The sequence below is a fragment of the Erithacus rubecula genome (genome assembly GCF_903797595.1).
Source record: "Erithacus rubecula genome assembly, chromosome: 25".
NCBI classification, from domain to species: domain Eukaryota; kingdom Metazoa; phylum Chordata; class Aves; order Passeriformes; family Muscicapidae; genus Erithacus; species Erithacus rubecula.
Window position 1 is genome coordinate 784,012 of NC_136677.1, and position 20,432 is coordinate 804,443.

The 20,432-nt window shown below is 57.2% G+C and overlaps 3 protein-coding genes across 3 annotated transcripts; all 3 read right to left on the minus strand.

Annotated features, from left to right (window-relative positions):
- Positions 1-7,517: 7,517 nt before the first annotated feature.
- On the minus strand, positions 7,518-13,780 carry BUD13 (BUD13 homolog). The gene is given in 15 exon segments (XM_079326841.1): positions 7,518-9,462; positions 9,646-9,727; positions 10,067-10,248; positions 10,525-10,603; positions 10,606-10,623; positions 10,626-10,661; positions 11,059-11,167; positions 11,323-11,387; positions 11,513-11,629; positions 11,905-11,927; positions 11,966-12,394; positions 12,764-12,815; positions 12,958-13,042; positions 13,364-13,454; positions 13,623-13,780. Coding segments are annotated over 15 exon segments (1,584 nt in total). The 5' UTR covers positions 13,745-13,780; the 3' UTR covers positions 7,518-9,368.
- Positions 13,781-14,618: 838 nt separating this feature from the next.
- ZPR1 (ZPR1 zinc finger) lies at positions 14,619-18,291 on the minus strand. Its single transcript, XM_079326880.1, has 14 exons — positions 18,065-18,291; positions 17,471-17,632; positions 17,234-17,324; positions 17,076-17,146; positions 16,764-16,850; positions 16,566-16,688; positions 16,444-16,497; positions 16,291-16,357; positions 16,014-16,084; positions 15,675-15,764; positions 15,462-15,572; positions 15,271-15,357; positions 15,112-15,177; positions 14,619-14,918 (listed from the first exon to the last, which is right to left on the minus strand). Exons 1-14 carry the CDS (start codon positions 18,191-18,193, stop codon positions 14,784-14,786), a joined length of 1,344 nt encoding a protein of 447 aa, XP_079183006.1. The 5' UTR covers positions 18,194-18,291; the 3' UTR covers positions 14,619-14,783.
- Positions 18,259-20,024, minus strand: APOA5 (apolipoprotein A5). Its single transcript, XM_079326881.1, is given in 5 exon segments — positions 18,259-18,513; positions 18,515-19,268; positions 19,420-19,528; positions 19,608-19,766; positions 19,893-20,024. Coding segments are annotated over 4 exon segments (1,122 nt in total). The 5' UTR covers positions 19,657-19,766; positions 19,893-20,024; the 3' UTR covers positions 18,259-18,303.
- Between the last annotated feature and the right edge of the window lie 408 nt (positions 20,025-20,432).

Below are 20,432 nucleotides of genomic sequence, written 5' to 3' on the forward strand. Positions count from 1 at the left end.
AAAACTGGGTTGCACTGATTCTTATCTCTCTGAGAGATATCTCCTGTTAATGGGCCATCTTTAAACCAGCTGGGCAATCATCTTTATCTTTCCACAGCCCATCCTCCCTCCAGCAGATATCTCCTGTTCATGGCCAGTGAGTCCCAGTGCATGACTGATAAAATTCCATCATCCCACTGGGAGCCTTTCCTACCCTGAGAAAAACTGAGATTTTGGACACCAAGGCACCTTTTTTCCACTGGATTCCAGAGGAAAACCAGACCCTTCCACATCATCCCTGCACCTTCTCCAGGAGTACTGCTCCACCTGAGCCACATCTGCCACTGCAGGAGGATGCAGCCACCATGGAATGGGACTGCTGCCACCACCCTGACTGACTGACGGGTGTCAGCTTGGATTCTGACTCTGGCAGTGTTTGGGATTGTTCTGTGTAATTCTGCATTTCTATTTTAATTTTCCTAGTAAAGAATTATTATTCCTAATTCCCCTATCTTTGCCTGAGAGCCCCTTAATTTCAAAATTATAACAATCATTTAGAGGGAAAGGTTTACATTCTCCATTTCAAGGGGAAGCTCTGCCTTTCTTGGCAGACACCTGTCCTTCAAACCAGGACTGGGGCTCAGGGCCAGCACAGGGGGGCAGAGGAAGCACAGGGGCACGGCCAGGCACCGAGTGGCTGTGCCAGCTCTGCAGCGTGCCTGCACCACCGCCCCTCTCCCCCCTCTGCCGCGCCGCACGCTGGCTCCTCCGGCTCATTGGCGTGAAATTTAATTTGCAGCAATCAGCTGGAGGTGAGGCAGGCGCTGAATTAGCTCGACGTGGTGCTCTCGCCTCCACCCAGGCCCCCTTCCCGGCTGGCAGGAGGTGCCCTGGCTGTGCCCCCAGCCCAGAGCATCCCACCAGGGTCACCCAGCGCTCGGCACACTGGAGCTGCTCCCGCCCAGATCCTCGGAGGGTGAGTTATGGAGTGGCTGGATGCACATATATTCTGATAAGGAAGAATAATAACTTGTCAAAGATACATATGATATGTGTTTTCTTTCCAGACAGAATATATATTGGGATAATTCATCAACTCGGACTGGCACTGGCCAGGAGAGAGAGAAAGAAGAGAAAAAGAAACTCAATAAAAAGAAGTTAAGGCAGAAAAGGCCCTTGGCACTGAGTGCTGTCTCCCTGCAGGATCCCCCTGCTCTGAGCTGTGTCTGGCAGGGACTCCTTGGCTGCTCCACCGGAATCTGGACTGCAGCCACAGGGATGATGGGCCACGATCACCATGGTGGGCTGGAGTGAGCCCAGCCCCAGCCACGCTACGGCTGTGGAGGGGAGAGAAATGTGAGTGAAAAACACTGCTTTGGGCCAGGGAGAGAACCTGAGCAGCCCAAACTCCCCCAACTGCTGCCAAGCCCTGCCCTGGGCTCCCAGCACAACCCTCCTGAGCAGGAGTGGGGCACAAACACCGAGGGATGGAGGCTGGCACATCCCAAAACAGCACACCCAGTGACTGTGGGAAAATGCAGAAGGGGTTTGTAAAGTGATTTGTCAACTGACAAGCAGAAATATATTACCAATTTAGGCCTGTGATTTGCCTGCAACTTTTTTATCCTTGAGATGTTGTTGAACAGATTAAAATGTCAGCTTTGATCCATGCATTTGGATGGAAACATAAATACTGCTGGCTCTTCTCCTGGCCAGCACCTGCCCCAGGTGAGGGTGCCCAGGGGTGTTGCCCAGCCATACCCACCCACACCCCCATCCCTCCACCCCAGCAGCAAGGCAGCAGCCCCAGGAATGCCAGGATGGCAGAGCAAGGCCTGGAATTACCCTGACATTTCATGTAGTAGGAGTTCGACTGGAACTGCCCATGTTTTAAAGTTTGTGTGGAGCACAGACTTGGTTGGAGAGTTCAGGGTGAATTTTGGATGCCCCTGGGATATGGGATGCACATCCCAGGTGTGGGATGAGCCCCTGGCACAGTCCCAGCCCCAGCCACATCAGACATGGTCTGCACAGAGCTGCACCAGCCAAGCACCTGCTGCTGAGCAGAGATCACTGTGCTGGGTGATTTCCTGATGCAGAAATATGCAGCACCACTCCATTTCCAGGCAGGGAAACAAATGAGTCTCTGCTTGCTCCCCTCTCCTGTTTTCCCCTCCTTCCCACCCTCATTTGATCCCACTCCATGTGGCAACATCAAACGAGTGTTGAATATTTTAGCTCCTGTGAAATATTTATGTTATAACGCGCGGAAGGAAATCGGTCTCTTCCAGGCCATGTAAACATCTGCCTGGGAACAGCTGGATCCCTGGCAGTGCTGGGAGAGGACAGGGCTGCACAGCTGCTGCATTCCCAGGTGTTTAAAGCCCTGAGAAGCCCGAGCATCATGTGTGGGGCAGGACAGGGTCTTGGAGCCCAAACCTCTGCCAAGGGCTGCCCAACCCTGACCTTAACACTCCCCCCCGGCAGCTCTTCTGCCCTGTCCTGGAGGAGGGTGGGCAAAGGGGGTGCCCTGAGCCCCAGAGCAGCGAGGGCATGGCGAGGGCTTGGCCTTTGCCCAGTGACTGGAGATTAATTGAGGCCTGCCATTAAAATGTCACCGAGAAAATTATTAACTTAAGGTAAACCACTTGCACGCGTCAAAAGCAAAGGCAATCAGTCCCAGGCATGTCCCCCTAGGAAATTATGTGGAGTAATTAATCAAAAAGCTAATGAGAAATGTGTTTTCTTTCCCAGCCTAACACCACATCATATTCTTATTAGCCAAGGTTATTACAATAGTAATCATGCATGCTCCGAGTTCAGATTGGGTTTTTTGCTCCACTGCCACCAATTTAGAAAGCCATTAATGGGAAAGATAAACCCCGATACACAGAGCAGCCCTTTGTGTTTGTGTGCTCCTCGCCACACACGACCTGTGCCCACTGCCACCCCATCCCAGGCCAGCCCTGCCCGCCCTGGTGCCCCAAAACAGGGATCTGCTGGATCCCCTCTGCTCTCCCAGCTTCCCCCAGCATGGGAATCAACACCCAGCCTCCAGCTGATGTTGTCACTGCACTCAGATGGATTAGGGACACAGGGGATGATGTGATTTGTGAGCACTCTGTTCTGGCACTGCTCATCCCTTCTGCAAACCTGTTATTAAACCTGCTTATTCAGATGCCCAGAAGAACCCAAGTTGTGCCATAAATCTCCTGCAAGCAGGTAATGTGCTGCTGCAGCGGGTTCCCCCTGGGCCCAGCTCGGAGCACAGCCACCTGCCAATCTCAGCAGCCCCAAAATGCACCGTCAGCAGCCAGCACAGGGAAACCAGCCCTGCTTGATATTCAGCATTAAATAATTCAGCCCCCACAGAGAGGCAGGGGAGAAGAATGAGCCTGACAAAAAATATAAAGATTTCCTATGCCCCGTTAAAAATGCATTGACCTGATTATCTCACTGGCAGGATGCTGAGCCACGCCAGAGCCAGGCAGGGAATCCCAGTCTGCAGGCAAAGCCACTCTACAGCCTCCAGCAGCACCTTCTCTGCTTTGTTTGTGTGCGTGTTTTCTTGCTAAATCTCTTTTCCTTGCTTGCACACAGTGACACATGGGAGATGTTGCAGCAGGAGATCCTTTTCTTCACAGAACCACAGAATCATTTCGCTTGGAAAAGACTCCAAGATCATCGAGTCCAACTCTGAGTGATCAGCCCGTTGTCAACCAGACCAAAACACTGAGTGCCCTGTTATTTTACATCCTTGCTCAGGGGTGTCCCACACCCTCCCTGTGCAGCTCCCATGTAGATTTTTGGGGCTCCCTTCGCCATATTTGGGGTGAAATTCCCCTATTTTTTCCCCAAATCACTTTTTATTAAAATTTTTTTTTTTTATCTATCCCCCCCAAAAAAAACCCAAACTAAAAAAAAAAAGAAAACACAACAAAACAAAAAAGAAAACTAGCACAAAATCCCCAGAATTCCACTTCAAACCCCTCCAAAACCCCCAAAAAAACTGCAAAACCCACCCCAAAAAAATCCAAAAGAACCTTTAAAAACCCTCAAACCACCCCCAAAAACGCAAAAAAAATCCTGAAAAATCCCCAAAAAACTAAAAAAAAAATCTTAAAATATTTTAAAAATCCCATAAAATATGCCAAAACAACCTTCAAAACTTCCAAAACCCTTTCCATTTCTGCCTGCAGATCGATCGCTAGGGGCTCGATTAGTGCTGCCTGCCGATGGATGGCTCCGGGCTCCATTGCTCATTCCTGCCGATCGATTGCTCGACGTTCGATTAGTGATGTCATGCACGAGCGATCGCTCGCAGGCAGCGCTAATCGTGCCCGGAGCACTCGATCGGCATGGTGGGAATTTCCCTCCCCAGGTTGGGAACCCCCGGACTCAACAGGAGGAGCCCAAAAAATTTGGGGATCCCCCCCCTCAAATCATTAAATTAAAATTTCCCCCATATCTGTGTGGAGTTTTGGGGAATTATTTCGGAAATTTTTAGGGGAGATTGGGAATTTGGGGATGGGGAAAATGCTGAGAAATAAATTTCTAGAAAAAGGGATTTGGGAAAATATAGGGCAATTTTACCTCAAAAATGGCAAAGGGAGTTCCAAAAATCCATAAGGGATGAGCTGGTTTTAGCAAAAATAGATTATTTGGCCCCAAAATCTCCCCAAATTTGGAGATTCACTCTAAAAATCTACCTGAAACACCTGAGTTTCACCCAGAACCCCAAATTTAGCCCAAAATTCCACTTGAATCACCTCAAAATCCACTCAGGACACCCCAATTTTACCCCAAACCCCAAATTCAGCCTAAAAACCACCCCAAATCCACCCAAATCCATCCCAAAATCCACTTGGAAAACCCCAAAATCCACCCGATTCACCCAAAATTCCACCCCAAATTCTGAATTTAACCACTAATTCCACACCAAACCCGCCAAAATTCAGTCGGGACGCCCCCAAAACCCTGAATTTGGCCCCAGATTCCTGAAGTTCCTCCAGAATGAATGTGGATGCACACATGCCTCCGCTGAGGTGTGACAATCTGGGAGAGATTGTGTTGAGTGCTTTAAATGACGTCCCAACCGTGGCCAGTGCCAGCACCCAGCTCACCCCGCTGTGCCCTGGAGCTGCTGGAATCTCGCACGGGCTGGAAGAAAGAAACACTGCAGAGTTTGAATTGTCCATCTGAGTGCACCTCCTGCTCTGGGGAGGGCAGACAGACACTCACAGTGACCCCATCCCATGGTGGGGACACCGTGCTGTCCCCAGGGGGGGACACAGGGACTCAGGAAAGGCTGAGCCATGGGGCACATGGCCACAAAACGCATCTAAAACATGTTTATTTCCATCCAGGCTGCTCCTGAATTTGATTATTTATCTCCCGTTTAGCCTCTGACAGATCAAAGGCTCGGCGGAGGGGAAGCGGAGCCGGGGCATGCATGAAAATGAGCCTGGGTGCATCATTAATTAACATAAAACAGTTTCATTAGGAGATGCTGTTACATGGCTGTTTGTCTTAAAAATGTAAGCTGTGTGAGGAGCACGGGGGGATGCACTTGGCTGCCTGCCCCTTTTTCCTGGTGCTGCCCATCCCAACCCTGCTCCAGCTCCCAGGAGGGGCCAGAGCCTGGCCCCCTCTCCCTGAATCCCATTCAACGTCTCCCAGCCTTGATTATTAATCTGTTTTTAATTCTATTAAGAGATAGCCAGGAGAAAGAGTATCAATTTTAGATTAACAAGGTTATTAGCACTTAATTATGTGAGGTGTCTTCGTAATTGAAAAGGAAAAGAGGAAGCACCATAAATATCCTGGCCCCCGAGTTCCTGGGGGTTTGCGTGTGGCTCTTTATTCACGAGGCTGTGGAACCATAAATATTAAATATCTGGTGAAAAAAAAAATTACAAGGCAGAGAGAGGATGCCCTCTGGATATTCCGGCGCTGAATGTTCTTGCATTTACAAATATTCATTAGCTGGGATCTGCAAAGTTATTTCCACCAAGACTCGGTGAAGGAGGAAGAGAGAGAGAGAGAGAGGTTATTGAAAAAAAAAAAATATAGAGTCTAGAGTAAATATTATTAGTAATTTTTATCTCTGCGAGTCCCTAATTATTCCATAATTAGGGAAAGTGCACATATGCATATACAATCACTAACCTGCCAGTCTCAGGGATTCTCACTCCCAGCCCCGCTGTGGGATGGAGTCACAGGGGAAACTCTTCTTCCCCAAAAGGCAATGGGGGTGACTGTGCCTGGGGGGACCCCACTGTGCCCCCACACTCAGGGGCTCCGTGCTGGAGGCACGGGATGATTGAGGGAACCGCCTGAACTCCTCCCTGTCTCTCACACCAGCACCAGCTCCACCCAGCACCCACGACCTGGAGCTGCTGCCACTTAGAGAGACATTAAATGACAAATCTCAGGCTCTTTTTAATTAAAAAATAATAGAACTCAGCAGGACACAGAGCAATAACACAACACTGCCAAAACCCACTTTGCTGGAGCTGTTAAAAAGAACAACAGCCAAGAGGCAGCTGGGGGGAGAGGCCACATTCACCTTTGTGGGGACAGGTGACAGGACAGGTGACAGGACAGGCAGGGGGCCAAGGGTCCCCTCCCAGGACCACCCCTCCCTCCAGCCCCTCTCCCATGGGCACAGGGCTCCCGGGGACAGGCGGTGTCACACCCCAGGAATTAAACTCTTAATCTAAACTAAACACATTACCACGAGCTCATCAACAAAAATCTAATTACTGCAGGGGGCCAGGCTTTAATTGCTCGTCCCTGACACCAGCAGTGCCCGTGGAAGCCCAGGAGCCAGCTAGAGCCTGGGACTGGAATTACCCTGCTCCTTGCAAAAGGCATAAAAGGAAAACGGGGGGGGAAGTGCAGCTGTGCAATTAGCAGAGAAAGAGCAGAGGAATCAGCTGGGTAATGGCTGGGGGGAGCTGGAGGGTCCTTGGCAGGGATGGGGAAGGTGCTGGGGTCCCCGGGCAGGCTGCAGGGCTCACACAGCCAGTGGCAGCAGCACAGGCACTCCAAAAGGGGGACATGGTTTAAACCCAGTTTGGCTCCCAGTAGAGACAAGCTGGGGCAGATTCCAGCCCCCAGCACCTCCGGGCTCCCGGTTTGCTGCTCCCACTGATGAGATGCAGAGGCAGGAGGAGGCTGAGCCCCCCTCCCTCCCCCGCATGCTCCTCCCCGACTTATCACCACTCACAGGATGTTTACAATAATTTTTAATTTGTGCAATTATTAATCATTTTTCTATCTGTCTCATTTGCATAATAATTACTCTGCTTGCTGTTTGCCATGACTGTGAATGACAGTGGTTGAAATTAAATTAAGATTTTAATATTGGTTTTTTTGGGTTGAAGCTAATCAAAGTCGCTGCTCGATGCCAAGACCAGGGCTCTGCCCTTCCAGAACCACTAATGAAGAGATCCAGTCCTGGTGTCACTGCTCCATCTCCTCACCCAGCTCAGCCCAGAGGATCCTGCAGTGTTTCCCAATTGCTTTGCAGCCAGAGCTGCTCACAGCAGGGACAGATGCAGGATGCAGAACAAGGGCACAGGGACAAACCCAGCTCCCTTCTCCCCAGGCAGCACATGGGGATGGGATCAGGGAGGGAGGTGTTCATCGTGGGAGCCCCTCCTTTCCTCAGAGATGTCTCTTAAAAACAAAATATCTGGTTATAAACAAGTAACAGATGTATAAATCCAGCATTGTGATGAACAAGGAGGTCCCCAGGGCAGTACCTCTTAAAATTTTAAAACCCCAGCCTTGAAAATCAGCTCAAGGAGCAGAACCTGATTCTATTTTCAGGTGCTAAGCACATTCTGTTTAGAGCTTGCCAACACTTAAAAATGCTTTTCCTCCTTAAGAGCAGCTTCCAGTCCCAAGTGTGACAGGAGCCAGCTGCTGGCATCTGTGGCTCTGCAAGAGCAGCCACTGTCACCAAGCAGGTGAGGAAGGTACCAGCACCCAGCCCTGCTCATGAGGGTGAATCCAATCATCCCACAGCAGGTTCTTCTCATCTCCAGCAGCACTCAGATTAAGTGAGAGCAAAAATGAATGTGTCAAGTGGAACTGCACTTGTCGAGGCTGCAGCTGCCTCAGGTTGCAGGGAAAATGGAACAGAGCTTTGGTGACAGAAGGGGGAAGCATAACTGGAAATGTGCTGCCACCTCACATCACCACCCCTGCTCCCAAACCACCTCCCTGCCCAGGAGTGTAACAGGGCTGGGAATGGTTCACCCACGTTGGAAAAACCACCACCACACAGAATGGAGTACAAAAAGAGGTGTTATTTACAGGTGAATACATCAATTCCAGGGCTGCTGGAAATGTTACACAGGGATGAAAAACAGGGAAGCCCCAAGAGTCTGGCACTCCAGAGCAGACTTTGCTGCTCTCCCTCCCACCCAGGCCCTCCCAACACTGGAGAATCCCTGAAAAGAGTGATCCTGCCCTGCCCTGCCCACTGCTGCAGCCAAGGCATCTCCATGGAAACTGCTGCCTGCATTCCAGCCCTGGGACCTCAGCAAGAACAACTGCATTTATTTCCACAAGTGCTTTCTGGCACACAGGGATTAAGGGAAGCTCTGCCCAGCCTCCAGCTCTGAGACTGACAAATCTGATCTCAGCAGAAGGAAGGGTTGGTACACCTCCCACCAGAGCGAGCCCCAGGCCTGGGGAAGTGCTGAGATCAGCCCCAAATCCAGAGGGGTCTGGGGGGACCAGCTGCTCCCAGCTATGAGGGAAGCAATTCCAGATCTTAATTCCTAATTCTCCATACATTTACTTCCACTAGAAATGGACCCCTGAAGAATTGCTGAGGCTCCTGAAGATCTGGCTGCCAATGCAGCACTGCAGGTCACTCTTCCAGTGCCAGAGCATTCCCTGCTCAGTTTCCTGTCTGGACAGGGTCAGGAGAAGCTGAGTTTGAACTTTCTTGCACGTTGGTGACTCTGGCATCTACATGGCAAAATAACTCATAAACTTAACAAAAGTTCAGAAGTTCAACTGAACCTGAGTTCTGAAGCAGACTGACCCACTGCTCGAGGGCAACTCTCCCAAGCCCAAGCGTTCAGCAGATTTTCACCTGAGATTTAGGACACCTGAAGACTTGGGAACTGCCCTCAGAGGTCAAAGCTTTTGGCATAGAACAGAAGTTTATCAGAAAACAAACAAGAAGTGGGTGTCCTCCCTCCCCAGAGAGCTGGAGGCTCTGGCTGGCAGGGAAATCCAGCCTTGCCTGTGGGCAGATGCTGCAGTGGGCTGCTGAACGCCGAGGGCAGGGCTTGTTCCAGGGACAGCAGCCACTCCTCAGGGCTCTGGCAGCAGGTGGTGCCTGTGGGTCACTGCAGGAGCTGTCCCTACATGTCCTCCACACTCCACTTGTAGGCCAGCTCCTGCACTGCCTTCCTGTTGGCAATGCGGGCAAAGCGCTGCTGCTCGAAGCCGTTGGACCTGAAAGGGACACCCAGTGCACACTGACACTACCAGTGTGCCCCTCCTTCTCTCTGGCTGTTTCCACCTCTGGATACCAAGAGCTGATGCCTCTCCAGTTCCCCACCTCCCACATCTGTAGCTGCCAACACCCCCAAAGTAAAACTCCTTCATTTTTACTGTTACTCCCACAGGAACAAGTACCTGTCCACACCATCCCAGCGATGCCCGGGCCAGATGTTAAACCTGTTGAGTGGAGGGGCTGGTCCCTTGTACCTGGGCTTTTCTGGAACACAAAGAACAGAACAGCTGTTTTCAGCACAGTCAGGTGGTCACACCTTCACCCACCCAGGAGGTGTCTGCAGGTGGGTACAGGTAGAGAGCTCCTGACAGTCACCTACAGCTCCCAAAGGCTCACTGTGACAAACTGCTGAGTTTCAGTCACCAGAGCTGCTCTCCCAGCTAACAACTCCTGTAACTGTTACTGGCAAAAAACCAGTAACTCCAGAGTGCCCAGAAGTCGCCCAGGACTCAGCTGCTCCAGCACTTTGGCTGTTCACTGAGCAGCAGCTGCATTTCTGCACTGCTGAAATAAACCACACACAGATGTATTCCAGAGCCAAACCTTTCTCCTTGTTCTCCTTGGCCTTCCTTTTCTTGATGAGAGCAGCCATGGGGTCTCCTTCCCTCTCCTGCTCCCTCAGCATTCTATCCAGGTCCTGGTCATCAATGTAACGGGCCAAGGGCTTCTGCATCTCCTTGACTGCATCCTCCACATTCTGCTGCTGCTGCCTCTCCTGTGCCAGCCTGGAAAACACAGTGTCACCAAACCCAGGCCATCACTCCTTGGGACTTGTTCAATTTACAGCCCTGAACTCTCACTGCCTGTGCAGCATTCCCAAAGCACCTCCAGCAAAGGAAGGGGTTTTCAGACACGTGGAACACGTGCTGGCCCCAGCCTCAACCTCAGAATGATCAACCTCAGAATGAAGTGAAATACAACAGCACCAGTCTGGCAGCAGATCCAAACTGAAACCAGGACATGGGAGGCCCAAAGACTGTGCTTAGGAGTCCCTTACTCACCCTTTTCCCCACTTGGCATACTGCTCTTCTCTCTTGGCCTCTGCCTCAGCCTTCAGCCTCTGCTCCAGCTGCTCCTGGCCAGGTTCCTCTTGCGGCCGACTTGTCTCGGAACACGGTCTGAGCGTGCCGGGACTCCTCTGCCAGGGACACACGTCTCAAGTCAAACATTTTGAAATAATCAATGACTTTAACTGTGACTTCTCTTTTGCTTGTCCTAATCTCCCAAAGAGCCTGCCACCCACAGCCAGGCAGGATCTCAGCTCCTGCTTTTCCCTGCTGCCCCACCCAGACCCTGAGCTCTCATTATCCATCAGCTCCTTCAGACTTGCAGAAGAAAAGCATTTCACACTCCCTGTGATTCCCCGGCACTGCTCTGAAACCCCCATGTGGATCAGTGGCCCTGGCCAAGGCTTCCAGCAGCAGCTGCAGCTGCAGCTCCACAGGGATGCTCCCCAGCAGCATGCCAGTGCCAGGCCCTGGCAGAGCAGAGGAGGAGAGGGGGAGCTGGGCTCGGGCTGTGCTCCACACTCCCACCTTCCAGGTGCTTGGTGCTCCTCTCGTGCTTCCTCAGCTCCTGCTTCTCCCTCTGCAGCACCTCAGCCGACACCAGGCCAGCTTTGGCCCCGGATGACATCATGTTAGCCTGGAAAGCACACACAGCACACTGCTCCAGCTGGCTGAGAGGGGGAAGGCACAACGAGGAGTGACCCAACCCACAGGGCCAGGGCAGGGACAGCCCTGTTAGAGCCACTTCTACAAAAACTGTCCCAGCCTGGAAGGGAAAGGAACAACCTTTACCTTCCTGGGAGAGCCGGGGGGACTCCGTGACCTGTGCTGCTCCTTCTGGGCAGGCGAGGTCTGTCCTGGGGACACGAATCAGAGTGAGGATTTGCTGGTTCCTCCCAGACAATCACAGCCAGGGGGTGCTGTGCCCGCCGGTGGCAGCGAGTCCCCAGCGAGTCCCCTGGGGACACTGTGTGACACTCACCCTTCCTTCGGCTCTTCCTCCCACTCGGGGACCCTGGCTTCTCTCTCTGAGGTGACACGTCCTGATGCCGCCGGGGAGGTGACAGATCTGGGCTGTCGTGACGCTGCCTTTTGGGAGGTGAGGAGTCTGGTGTGTCATGACGGTGTCTCCTGGGAGGGGATGGGTCAGGGGTGTCGTGACGGTGTCTCCTGGGAGGGGACGGGTCAGGGGTGTCATGGCGCTGCCGCCGCCGGGGAGGTGACAGATCTGGGGTGTCACGACGCTGTTTCCTAGGAGGGGATGGGTCAGGGGTGTCGTGACGGTGCCTCCTGGGAGGGGATGGGTCAGGGGTGTCATGACGGTGTCTCCTGGGAGGGGACGGGTCGGGGGTGTCGTGACGGTGTCTCCTGGAGGGGACGGGTCGGGGGTGTCGTGACGGTGTCGTCCTGGAGGGACGGGTCAGGGGTGTCATGGCGCTGCCGCCGCCGGGGAGGTGACAGATCTGGGGTGTCACGACGCTGCCTTTTGGGAGGTGAGGAGTCTGGTGTGTCATGACGCTGTTTCCTAGGAGGGGATGGGTCGGGGGTGTCGTGACGGTGTCTCCTGGGAGGGGATGGGTCGGGGGTGTCGTGACGGTGCCTCCTGGGAGGGGATGGGTCAGGGGTGTCGTGACGGTGCCTCCTGGGAGGGGATGGGTCGGGGGTGTCGTGACGGTGTCTCCTGGGAGGGGATGGGTCGGGGGTGTCGTGACGGTGCCTCCTGGGAGGGGACGGGTCGGGGGTGTCGTGACGGTGTCTCCTGGGAGGGGATGGGTCGGGGGTGTCGTGGCGCTGCCGTCTCGGAGCACAGGGGTCCAAGGAGCCGTTGTGTTTCCCTGCTGGCTCTGGGGAGTCGTGGCGCCGCCTGCGAGGGCAGAGGAGGTGACAATGAGCTCTCTTTGTGTTCAGTTTGTTCAGCCAAGGCTGGAACAGCTTTGAGAACGTGGATTCCACATCCTGAGCCCCAGCCCTCCCAGAAGCAGCCTGGATCCCAGCAGAGCTGGAATTTGAAAGTCTCCACCACCACCATCACTCAAACTTACAGGGATCATCACCCCAATCTCCCTGGCAGTGTCACAAACACCCAGAGCTGCCAGTCCCCTACCCCAGGCAGCAGGGAAAGGTATCCAGAAGTGGCCACATTTCCCAGCAAAGCACCTGGATAGAACCAGACAGACAAGCCCAGAAAGGCAGAGTGACCCCAGAGCAGAACTGCTGGTTGCAGCCCCCATACCTCGTGGCAGACTTGGCAGATCCCGAAATATCCGAACTCTGCGAGTCCTCATCTGAAGGAAAACAATTGGAATCACCATCGTTAGAGCTCTGCACAGCTCAGCAGCCCTCCAGCATCTCAAGGATTACTGGTTGCCTTTTTTTAGCCACAATTATTTTTAACTTGCATCATTGTTTGGAGAAGGCTGCTCTCACCTCCTAGAAGCTTCCACTTGGAGTTTGTCCGGAATTCCTCCATGAGTTTCACCTCCTCAGGACGCTCATCAATGAACTCTGCCACCTGCACACAGCACACCAGGGGCTCACCCACAGGCAGAGCTCCTGACACAAGCACTGCAGCCCAGCAATGCGCTGCCTCATTCCAGCAGCTGCCCTGGAGCACAGAACCACCGTGCTGGGTACACACAGAACGGGCAGCTTTGATCTGCAGGGATCCCACTCATCCCATCCGAGCAGGAATCCCACCCGTGCTGCGGCAGGACGCACCAAAAGGCAGGGCAGGGAGAGCTGCCTGAGCAAGTTCCTGCCAGAGGGAAACGCGAGGTGGCCCCAAGCAGGGACTGAGGGTGTGAGACCGCGTCTGACGGGACTCCCCGCTCACCACAGGCATGTCCCCCTCGTCCTCCTCCTCCTCCTTCTCCGGGGCGGCGGCGATGCTGTTCCAGCTCACATCGTCATCCACGATGCGCATCCTGAGCGGGGACAGGCGCTGCCGTCAGCAGCGGGGCTCTGGCCCGGGGGCCCGGGGAGCGCCCCGGCCCCGCGGGGCTCGGAGGAGGGTTCGGAGAGGGGATTCCGGGCCAGCGGGCTCGGGGGCTCCCGCACAGGGTCGCTCCTGCCGCCCCTTCCCCCGGACTCACCCGCCTCTGGCGGTGCCGCCCGGCGGCTTCTTCTTGCGGCGGCGGCGGGGCTGGGCGGGCTCGGCGGGGCCGCTCAGGTACCGCCGCAGGTACTCGGCCTTCGACACCCCCGGCGCCGCCATCGCGCTCTGACGCAAAACTCCGGCGCCGGCAGGAAGGGGCGGGGCCTGAGCGTGAAGCGCTGGGGAAAGGGGCGTGGTCATCTCCATACATGGAGTTTGCCTGGAAATAGGCGTGGTCATTGCCATAAATGGAGTTACAACAGGTAAGATGGGCGTGGTCATTGCCATAAATGGAGTTACACCAGGTAAAATGGGCGTGATCAATGCCATTAATGGATTTGTACTGGAAAAATGGGCATGATCATTGCCATACATGGAGTTGTACTGGAAAAATGGGCGTGACCATTGCCATACATGGAGTTGTACTGGGGAAATGGGCGTGGCCATTGCCATACATGGAGTTGTACTGGAAAAATGGGCGTGACCATTGCCATACATGGAGTTGTACTGGAAAAATAGGCGTGATCATTGCCATACATGGAGTTGTACTGGAAAAATGGGCGTGACCATTGCCATACATGGAGTTGTACTGAGGAAATGGGCGTGGCCATTGCCATACATGGAGTTGTACTGGAAAAATGGGCGTGACCATTGCCATACATGGAGTTACAACAGGTAAAATGGGCGTGACCATTGCCATACATGGAGTTGTACTGGAAAAATGGGCGTGACCATTGCCATACATGGAGTTACAACAGGTAAAATGGGCGTGACCATTGCCATACATGGAGTTGTACTGGAAAAATGGGTACGGTCACTACCACAAATGGAGCTGTACCAGGAGATGGGCGCAGTCAGGCCGCAGAGATGCCATAAATGGAGCTGGGCGGGCTATGGGCGGGGCTATGGGCGTGGTCACACAGGTGTGTGTACAAACACGGGTTATGAATGGAGCAGAGCAGCAGGACACGAGCACATCAGCTTTCATCAATCCCTTTATTGGGGAGTCGCCTCCAGTGGCACCCCCGTGCCCCCGCACATCAGCCCCTCGCTCACCGCTGCCCGCGGGGAGGCCCCGAGGCACAGCTCCCCTGGCCCCACACGAGCCCTGGTCCCTGGAGCGGTTGGGGAAGGGGGTGGGAGGGCAGGGGTGGCCCCGCTACCGGCCCGAGGCTGGCCCTGGCTCGTAGCCCTCTGTTCTCATGTCGTTGAGCCCCAGCTCCTCATTCTGCTCAAAGGAGCGCTCGTAGCGCTGCACGCGCAGCTCTGGGTCCTCTTCTGGGGCGTACACGTTCTGTGGGACAGGGCAAAGCTCCTGCACTCCCCTCTGCACACAGTCCAGGCACCGGGCTCTGGGCAGCAGCCAAGCTCAGCACCCCAAAGGCAGCAAGCCCAGAGCTCCAATGGGAACCCATTCCCACCACGTGCAAGGGAAATAAACCCCCCAGACTGCTCAGGGAGCCCGCCCCGAGGACACAAGGCTGTACCTGAAGGTAACTGTTGCCTGCAGGGTCATCCATGATGAAGTGAGCCTGGGCCTTCCCCTCTATGATCTGCAGGAACAGAGCATGTCCAGCCATTAAGGCTCTTCCTAATCCTTCAGCACCTCTGAAGTGCAGAGCACAGAAAATCCAGAGTAAACTCACGTCCTGCAGCTTCCCAATGAACTCCTGCAGCTTCCCTGTCCTGCTGGGCGTGGAGCTGTCTCCCAGAGTGAAGGGGTTCTTCTCCACCTGCAAGGCAGGTGAGGCAGTGTGAGGCAGCCAGTCCCCCCCAGTCAACCCCAAGAGGGGCAGGGAGGGGGCTGAGCCCCCCAGGCTGGCCCAGGACCACTCACCAGGTCACGGATGTCCTTCAGCAGCCCCTCTAACGTGGTGAACTTCCCCCCCAGCGCTCCCATGCCCAGCTCAAACTCCAGCTCAGGGATCTCCACGCTGCACGTCTCTGACTGCAAAGGTCAGCACCCTGTGAGCCCCACAGAGGAGGGCTGGGCCCCCCTGGACTCCCCCAGCCCACAGGAGGCCAGGGCAGGTATCCCAGGGCACTGCACCTTCAGGATATCCCTGGTCATGTCAGAAGGGTCTGTAATCCGGAGGGTGATCCTGGTGCCTTGCGGCTCGATGGCTCCTCCAGACTTCACCTGGGAACACCTGGCAGTGAGCTCCACAACTCCCACTCAGCTCACACCCCAGTGCTTCAACAGGGCTCATCCCAGCAGCCCACAGGCCACTCCAAACCTGGGCCAGTGGCCTCACCACCCAGCATAAAGCAGCTCCCAACAATGCCCCCAAATCCAGTTTCCCTCCCCAACAGCCCCACTGGGAAGCAGAGCTCTGGGACAAAGGCACAGAGCTGCACTCCCTCCCCCACTGCCCTCCTTCCAGCTCACCTCATTGGTCCTGTGCCCACAGGAGTCACAGTTGGTGGCCATGATAATCACTTCCTTAAAGTGTGGGATTTCTGGAGCAGGGAGTCAAGGGAAACATCAAAGCAGCAGCCGAGGGATGGCAGGACCCCACTGGGAGTTGTGAGCAGCCCTGAGACAGCTCTGCACTCCACCAGGCCCCACCTGAGAGAAGTGATTCAGGCCTGTGGTGCAGCAGGGAGAGCCCAGGGCCATGCAGTGTCCCCCAGCCCCCAGTGCAGAGCCCAGCCTCAAAGGATACGCACTAACTTCATGTTGGTGCTGGCTGGGGCGTTGCACTCGGGGCAGTTGGTGTTGAACTGAAGCACCTGAGGGAGAGGAAGGGCAGCCAGAATGTGCCAGCCAGCCTAGGGCAGCTGTCCTGAGTGTCCCTGAGCTCTGCAGCATCACCCACCTCATCCCTCAGGTCCTCGGCAGCGTCCGGCAGCTTTGCATCCACCTCCTCTCCCTGCAAGGGAAGGGTTAACTGCTGCTCCCTGCTGTGGGGTCCCCAGGGGCCAGGGGCTGATCAGTCACCTCCAGCCCCAGCACAGCAGCCTGCTGGGGGCTCCTCCTGTAGTGAGTGACCACCAGGGCCTCGTCCCTCTGCGGTGCATGGGGGTTCTCCACAAAGCTGTTCCCGGAGGGATCATCCAGGATCTGCAGGACAAGGGCGCCTGAGGGAGGAGCCCTGCACCCTCAGCCAAGCAGAGCTGCCCTTCTGTTAGCACTCACAAAGGTGAAGGGGGAATTGACTTCCTTCAGCTGCCTCAGTTTGCCAATGAACTCGTCTATTTTCCTCGCCACCTCTTTGTCCATCGCCTGCAAGAGGACACGGGATCACAGAATCCTTTAAAATGGAAAGACCCCCAGGATGGGATCCAGCTGCTGCAGGGGGAGCTCAGAGCTGCTGACAAAGGTGACCATGGCAGAGACCAGAGCCCCAGTGCTGTCTCCACCAGCCCTGTGTGACACCACCGGGCAGGGGATGGACATCCCAAGCATTCTGCATCCCTGAGGAGCCTCCCCCCCTTCCCAGCCCCTTACCCTGCGGGCGGGCTGGTCCTGCTCCAGGCCTGCCACAGCTCTGTCAATGATCCCCTCGATGGTGGTGAGCACTTGGCAAGGGAAGCAGAGGTGATGGCACCATTAACACACCCCAGGGGTGCCCAGGAGCCCCCCAAGAACTGCCCCCATTTACCCACCTCCCTTCTGGCTGAAGGCAGGGATCTCAAAGTCCAGTTCTGGAATTCGAGCTGAGGCACAGTCGGTCTTCACCACCTCCCTGTTCATGTCCTGCACACAGAGCCGGGGAGCAGCCTGAGCATCCCCAAGAGACCCAGGGGCTCCCACCCACTGGGATACAGAGAGCTGCTGCCCCAGCCCCCTTTCCTCTAGCAAAGGCAGGTCTGGGGCCGGAGCAGAGCCGAGGCCCTGCTCACCTGGCGGGAGGTGACGGCCAGGGTGTAGCGCACACCCTGCTCCTGGATCCTGCCTGCAGACTGGATCTCCGTGTTGGACCAGGAGCAGCTGGCGCAGGAGAAGGAGCTGACGATGATCTCTTTGAAGAAGGGGATCCTGGTGAGCAGGAGCCGTGTCACTCCCTGCGGCAGCGAGGCGCCTCGTGGGAACCAGTCCTGGGGGCGACGGGCCCTGGCGGCGCCACCAACACGGCCCCGTCCCTGCCCCAGAGCTCCTCTCGCCCCCAGGAGCTCCTGCAAACGCCCTTCCGACCCCACCAGTGCCCCCTACCCGAGACCAGCTGTGGCCCCCGGCAGGTCCTTCCTCGCTCCTGCCCCCCATGGCCCCCCAGCCCTCTGGAACGCACACCGAGCCCTGCCCTCTCCTCCCCACGAGCACTGGAGAGCCCTGAACGCTGAGCCCGACCCACGCAGGGGGGTGTCCCCTGTCCCCCGCACACCCTCCTGGGCCCCCACAGCCCCTGCACCCTCCCTGTCCCCCGCACACCCCTGCCCTGCTCTCCCCGCCTCTGTGCCCCCCGGTCCCCGTAGGCCGCTGCCGCCCGGGCCCCTCACGTTGCGGAAGCAATTCATGCACAGGGACTCGATCTCTGCCGGCTGCTGCTCGCCGTCCTCGGCGCTGAGGGGCCGGAACAGGGCCTCGGCGGGCCCCGCCGCCGCCTCCATGGCCCCCAGCGCCGACATGCTGGTGGCGGGTCACGTGGCTGCGCGGGCCGATGACGTACGGGTCACGTGCTGGGCGGATCATGTGACGCGCGCGGGGGCCGCGATGGCGGCGCCTTTATTGTTCGCGTTCAGCCGCGGAGCCGCCCCGGCGCCGCCGCCCCGCCCGGCCCCGCCCGCGCCTCCCCGCGCTCCGCCCCGCCGCGCTCGCTCAGGCTCAGCGCCAGGTCCCGCCACAGCGCGTCCAGCCGCGCCCGCAGCTCGTCCAGCGGCGGCGGCGGCGGCGCGTCCAGCGGCTCCTCGGGCGGGCCCGGGCGGGCGCTGAGCTTCAGCCGCATCTCCCTCCGTCTCCTGGTCCAGCGCGCGGGTGAACGCCTGGATCTGGGCGTACGTGTCCCGCCGGAACTCCTCCACGCGCCGCTGCACCTCCCGCGCCAGCGCCTCCCGCGAGCGGCCCGGCGGCGCCCCGAGGCTGCGGGGCAGCACGCTCAGCTTGGCCTTCAGCTGCTCCAGGTTCTTCTGGATCTGCTGGTGCAGGTCCCGCGCGTTGCGGGCCAGCTTGGCGGACAGCTCCTGGATGTGCTGGTTGAGCTGCTCGGGGCTGGCGCGGGCGTGCGGGGCCACGCTGCGGTGCAGCTCCTCCACGTTGCGGTGGATCTCGCTCAGCAGCCGGTCCGTGTACGGGTGGAAGATGTCCTTCACCTGCTCCGTGTGGAAGGCGATCTTGTCGGCGTAGTGAGCCATGAAGCGCTGGAGCTCGTCGGCGCCGCCCAGCAGCTGCGCTGTCACCTCCCGGCTGGGCACCAGGTGCCGCCGGAGCTGCCGGGCCCGCAGGGACACCTGCTCCAGGAGCTCCTCCGTCACCGGCTGCAGCTGCTGCCGCAGATCGTCCAGCTGCTTCCCGACCTGCTGGTGCACCTCGTCCACGTACGGGGACAGCTTGTCCCGGAGGCTGTCCAGCTCCCTGCGCAGGGCCCTGCGCAGGCCGGCCGAGTCCTCGGGGAGCCGCGGCTGCAGGCGCCTGCTCAGGGGCGACAGCTTCTCCAGGAAATCCCCCACGTAGCTGACCCCATCCTGAATGCTCTCCTTCAGGTTCCTGCACGGGACAGTCACCAACACCCCCGAATGGCCGCAGCCCCTCTGTGCCCCACACACCCCTAATAAAAGCTGCCCACACCCTTCCCCCGTGTCCCCGGGGGAAGAGCAGGGCCCGGCTGTGCTGGTGGCTCTTGCGGTGCTGGACTCACGTGATGTCCGTGCCCAGCTTGCTCTGGCCCTGCTCCAGGCCGTCCTTGTCCCCCGTCAGCTGGCTCAGGTACTCCCAGAGGCCGCTCTGCTCCGGCTTGGCCGGGGACACTGCGGGCGGCAGCGGGGCTTGTGCTGCTGCCCGGGCAGCCCCGCTGCCCGCAGAGCCCCCGCACCCGCCCGCACGCACCTGGGCAGCCGGCCAGCAGCGAGAGGAGCAGCGCAGCCTTCAGCAGCATGGTTCGGCTGCAGGACAGGAGCTGTCCGGGTGCTCACGGGGTGCTGGTGTCACTGCTGCACCTGCTCCCTGGCGGGTTCCCTTTGACGCCCAGACCTCCCCTAAAAACACCTGGGGTTCCCCGTAACACCCATGTGTCTCCGAAACACCTCGGGTGCCCCGCAGCACTGCTGCTGTGCACCTGGAGTCACACCCAGCTCCTCCTGCCGCACAAACTTAAAGCCCCCCGCCCCTCACCTGGCTCTGGTCGCCTCCCGTGTCCCTCCCGCCGCCGGTGGCCGCCCTTATATAGGCTCGGGGGGCGGCCGAGGAGCGGGCGATAAGGCGGCTTTGGTACGGGAAGGCTTTTTGGACCTCACTCCGTGTAAACACAACGTGGAGGTCCGAGCACGTTCCGGGGAGGTGACCTGGGGGCCGGCCACCTGACAGCCCGCCGCCCCCCGGGCTCGGGGGACGCGGCTGGCCCTGGGCCGCCGCCGGTCTCTGCATCCCGGAGGGAATGCTGGATGGAGCTGCCGGGGCGGTGCGAGGCGGCGGGATGGAGATGGGGATGGGGACACCGGCACCGGCACCGGCTGCAGCTCCTGTCGGGACGAAAAGGGAACCTGGAGCCCGGGATGGGTCCGGGAGGGCGAGCCCGGCTCCGGCTGTGCGGGAGGAGCTGGGATGAGCGGGTCGGGAGCGCAGCTTCCAGCCCAGCCCGCCGCGCTCGTGTCCTTCCCTGTGCACGCTGATCTTTGCCGGGAGTAAACCCGGGCGCCCTGGGGCGGGGGGCAA